This window comes from Microtus ochrogaster, unplaced genomic scaffold, assembly GCF_000317375.1.
Source record: "Microtus ochrogaster isolate Prairie Vole_2 unplaced genomic scaffold, MicOch1.0 UNK15, whole genome shotgun sequence".
NCBI lineage: Eukaryota > Metazoa > Chordata > Mammalia > Rodentia > Cricetidae > Microtus > Microtus ochrogaster.
The window spans coordinates 4,848,497-4,853,698 of NW_004949113.1; the positions used below are offsets into that span (position 1 = coordinate 4,848,497).

Consider the following 5,202-nt stretch of genomic DNA (forward strand, 5'->3'; position numbering starts at 1 on the left):
TCTGAAGAAAAAGGTGACCCTTTTAATTTATAATATATGCATTGAAAATAACTTGAAAGTTTATCATCTAGTAATATGCTAAATTATTTCCTGAAATATACCTATTTAGTTTAGAGGATTAAATTTATGTTAGAATTATTTGAGATTGCTAGGAGTATACTCAGTGGTGGAGTATGTAAGAGGCCTTGGATTTGATTCCCAGCACTGCAAAAATATGAAAAGTTTTTTTTCTATGTGACATGCATATTTCTCCTGATTTTGTGATTCTTCTGAAGTGATGTGATGTGGAAGAAGTCTTTAAGAGGCCAGCCGGCTGGCTCTACAGAAGATGACCAAGTAAAGAGCTGTCCTTGTCCCCAGCAGTGCTGTTCGGAGCTGCTTCTCTTCCTGTGACAGGGAGCGTTCCAGCACTCAGTTTCTCACTGTGCTCCATGTAGAAAGGGGCTGTGGAGCAGTTGGCCAGCACTTCTGTCTGCTCACAACTGAAGAATTTGCTCAGATTCAACTCCTGAATTAGTTTGTTAACAGTATACTATAACCAGCTGTGGCATTTATACACATGGCTATTACTAAAATAGAAGAAAAAATAGGGCATATACCAGGTATATTCCACTGAACCTCCCAAAAGACATAAAAATTATTTCACTGTGTGTGAATGAGTATATTCTGTTAAATAGGGCATCATGACAACAAATGAAAAAGTAATGTTTTATTATAAGTTTTCCCTTGTCAGGAGAACCTGAAATAACTAATTAATTATATTAATTTAATTAATATGTCTCTCATAAAGAATAGAATGGTTTTTAAATTTTCTCTGTGACTCACTTAGGTTTTTTTGTTTTGTTTTGTTTTCTCCTAGATCCTGAAGAATTTCTAAATATCCTGTTTCATGATATTTTAAGGGTTGAGCCATTGTTAAAAATAAGGTAGGTCTCAAGCTGTCTAGAAGCATTTCAGAAGTAGACCTTCTTTTATACTGCCATTACCCAGTAGCTAAATGTTGCTAGCATAGATGTGGGTTTCACTAGCTGCGGTCCTCTCTCTGAGCTACACTTAACTTCCAGGGCACAAGTGAACCTGTCCTTTCAATTAGCCCTAGTGACAGATGTGCCCACAATTTAATTACTTATGAAATTGCATGTTAATATTTTTGAAAGTTCAGTAAGTGAACTTTTAAAAGGAATTTTATTCTAACTGAATTTAAAAAAAGAAAAAAAAACTGAGAGCATTGTTTTTGGCTTCCCATAACTTATAGTTAGCCTTAAGTTAGCTCTCTCGTTCTCAGCTTAGGTCTTTCTTCTCCCCATGTTGAAAGAATACCCGAGTTTACTGCAGTACAGTTCTTAGTGAGATGTTTGAAATGTCTGCACTTCCCAGGTCATTTGAATGGTGGGCCCCTCTTGATTTCAGTCTTGGTTTCTCTGGTGAAAATCTTAGGAGTGTGCTGCCTACTTCCTTAAGAACCCACACTGATGAGTTCTCTTTCCTCCTGTGTCTAAGCAATGCAGTTTGAACCAGGGTTAAACTGATTGTGGGAGCAAGGAAAGTATCACAGTTAAAGTTTGGTTCTCTTCAGAAATCTCTAACTAGTGAACTGGCATGATGCATAAGCATTGGGTGTACATACTTATTAGCAAGTCCAAGTTAGTAATCGCTTTCTATGTACCTAGAAAATCCTAGAGAATTATCTACAAAGATTTAAGAAAAGAATTTATTATAGTCTAGCCATATAAAAATTAATCATGGAAAATCAACATTTTTTTATTCCTTCAAGCATATAGAAAAAGGAATATTTTATGTTTTAGGAAAGAAAAATAAGCAATCATTGTTTTCAAGGATAGATTTAAAAAAAGATTTATGCTGAGCTACAAGGCAGATTTGATTAATTAGTGAGAAAGAGTAAATAATTAAATATGTTAATTTTTTGGTTTGTTTTATTCTTTTAATGATGTTTACACTCCAACTACAGTTTCCCCTCCTTGCTCTCTTCCTAGTCTTTCCCCCCACCTTCTCCCTCCCCCCCATCCTCTCCTCCTTCATTTCTATTCAGAAGAGGGCAGGCCTCCCATGGATAGAAAGCAAACATGGAACATCAAGTTGCATATCAAGACTAGGCACCTCCCTTGTATTAAGGCTGGAAAAGGCAATCCAATAGAGTTCCCAAAATGGGCAGAAGAATCAGAGACAGCCCCTACTCCCACTGATAGGAATGTATATTGGCAGAATCTTAACCTATTGTCTTTACTTTTTCTAAAATCTCAAAAAAATGATTTTAGAATTTTCTACAAAATGAAGTGGGTAAAAATGTTGGAGGGTTCTTTTATTTAAAAAAAGAATTCTACTGTAATTTGTAAAGGCAAAGCAATAAACATTAAAACAGTATATAATTAGAAGTATTTATCAGTAGACTTGAGTAGAAAACTCAATAGCATTGAAAGAAAAAGTAGCATGATATAGGATATATGGTAGTTAGTTTGGGAAGAAAAGGTCGGGTTTTTTGGGGTTGGTTTATTTTTCTTTTCCTTTTTTTTTCTTCTTAGTTTTGTTGTGAGATAAACCTCTAAACATATCTGTAAAAAAGTTTTCTGATTGGGTTGAGGCTCAGAGTGTGAGGTGCAGTCCATCTTGGTGCAGTTGTAGTGGGACTGTACCTCAGCCGGTGTCCCTGTTCTGCAAGGGAAGCAGATGGAGATGAATGCAGGTGCTCAGCTCACTTTCTCTTCTCCTTCTGGGGCCCAAACTTGTGAAATTGTGCTGCCCACATTTAGGGTGGATCTTCTCACCTCAACCCAATCAGAAAACTTTTTTACAGTTATGTTTAGAGGTTTATCTCATAGATGATTCCAGATCCTGTCAAGTTAACAATATTAACATCACAAGACCACTTATTGTCAACGTGATACCCAAATATATAATTTAAAAATACATTTAATTTTATTTTTGATTGTGTGTATGAGTTCAGTGCCAACAGAGGCCAGAAGAGGATGTCAGATTTCCTTAAGCTGGAGTTACAGGCAGTTGCGAACTACCTGTTGTAGGTTCTGGGGACTGAGCTTTGGTCCTCTGTAAGGACAGTGTGCTGTCTTAACCTCTTGATAGCTGAGACATTTCCTACCACTTTTGGTTATGAGCCTTAGTTTTTTTTTTTTTAATGGCTGAACTCTCTCTCTCTTAGGCCCCAAGTTTTTTGAGACAGGATTTCTTTGTGTAACAGTCTTGGCTACTGGCTGTCCTGGAATTCACTTTGTAGACCAGACTGACCTCAAACTCACAGAGATCCGCTTGCCTCTGTCTCCTGAGTGCTCAAATTAAGTGCATGCTTCACCACACCCGACTTAAACATATGATTTTAAAGCTATTACTTTCTACTCTTGGTCATCTTTAATACAGAACACATTCATTCTAACTTCAGAAGTTTCCATAATTTTTAATGTTCCAACACTGTTCAAAAATAGTCTTTTTAACCATGAGTTCCTGAAAAACCAATAAACAAGTTTTATACTTCCAGCTTACAGTGGTTGGCTTCTCATCCCAAAAGAAAGGAGTTGGGAGCAGAGCAAGAAAAGAAAGATCAGACCAAAGCAAGAGTAACAAGAGCATCAAGGCAGGGCGACCCAGGCTCCTTGTGGCTGGGCAGTGACGTCACAAGCTTCACAAGCTCATCATGGAGCTGCAGGATTTTGGAATGAGTATAGGACCTAAGGACTTACCTTTATGGTCTGTGCCACACCAATCCATGAATGTTTTTATATTCATGTTTTTAAAATGTCAATATCCACTTTAAAAAGTTACCAAATTTGTATTCTTGTGCCCTTGGATTTTCCCTAGTAGAAAATACAACCCATTTTGCATGGCTTGGTACAGTTTAACAACTTGGTTATGATTCTGTAGGTTTCCAAACTTCTAAAACACTAGCCGTGGGGTTATTTAATTATTTTCTAAATATTTATGATTTTCTAAAATTTTCATAAACTCCATATTGTATATTGAGTATGTTTCCCCTGTACCTCCATACTTTCTATCCCTTTCCATGTCTCCCACCTCATAGTTCCTTTTTTCCTTAGGCAGCATCACGTCTACTTTCATGTCATATACAAATTAATGCTTTTTGTCTATCTGTAGAAGATCGAGGAGCCATAAATGAGAGAAAAGATACATTGTTTCTCTTTATGGGACTGGTTTAATTTGTTTAGTATGTTTATTTCCAGTTGTATCCATTTTTTATGACTGACATACTTTGTTCTTTATGGTTAAATGGACTCCCCTGTGCATATGATTTGAGGAGTGATTTTTGTTGTTTTGTTTTTCATTTTAGGTTTGGTTTGATTTTTTTGAGACAGGTTTCTCTATATAGCCCTGACTGTCCTGAAACTTGCTTTGTAGATCAGGCTGGCCTCGAATTTACAGAGATCCACCTGCCTCTGTTTCCTGAGTGCTGGGATTAAAGGTGTGCACCACCATGCCTGGCCCTGGAAGTGAGTTTTGAGTGGCTGTTGTTCCTCTCAGTTTTCTGCTACAGTGTTAGGACGCTATGTATCTCTTCCTCCATTAACTATCTGCCATGCCTCCTCCTGGCCATCCTTAATTTTTCTGGGTGTGATTTTTTTTTTACCTCCATTATTTTTGTTTTTTCTTCTATGCTATTTTTAACTATGAATTTTTTCTATGACTTTTTTCTATGAATTTTTCTATGATTTTTTGTAGTCAACAACCAATTAAAATGTTATTCTAGAATAACTGCTAGTTTCTTGGATTATAATCTGTTTTTATTAGCTTTGAGCTCTCAAGAGTGCTGTAGCTAGTTACCAGATTTTATGTTTTGTAAATTCAGGACATAATTTGCTTGGGGCAGCTGAAGATCACAATAGGCTGCTCCCTGAATTACAGAAGTTTTGTGATTAAAAACTGCTGATAGTTTTTTTCCTAAAACTCTTGAAATCTAGACATACATTTAAATAATCTGATTCTAAACCCAGACACTTGGCTAAAAAAGATACACGGTAAGCTGAAAGGTGAAAACCAATTTTCTCAGTAGAGGTAGTTTTAATGGTTACGAGTAAGCTGGGAAGGGAAGGGAGATGTTGGACCCTCGTGTTTCACCGTGACCATTTACCTGGTGTTGGTCAAGTTGGTGGGTGAGCATCTAAAGAGCTGCTGGTAGCTGAAAGCCTAGAGGATAGTTGTTAGGGTTCCTGGGAGTCA

General features: G+C 36.9%; 1 protein-coding gene across 1 annotated transcript in view; it reads left to right on the plus strand.

Moving 5' to 3' along the window:
* Positions 1-5,202, plus strand: part of Cyld (CYLD lysine 63 deubiquitinase) — a 41,260-nt gene that overhangs the window by 31,216 nt on the left and 4,842 nt on the right. Inside the window, exon 11 of the mRNA XM_026789180.1 lies at positions 860-926. Coding sequence (XP_026644981.1) covers positions 860-926 — 67 coding nt within the window. The remainder of the gene's footprint in view (positions 1-859; positions 927-5,202) is intronic.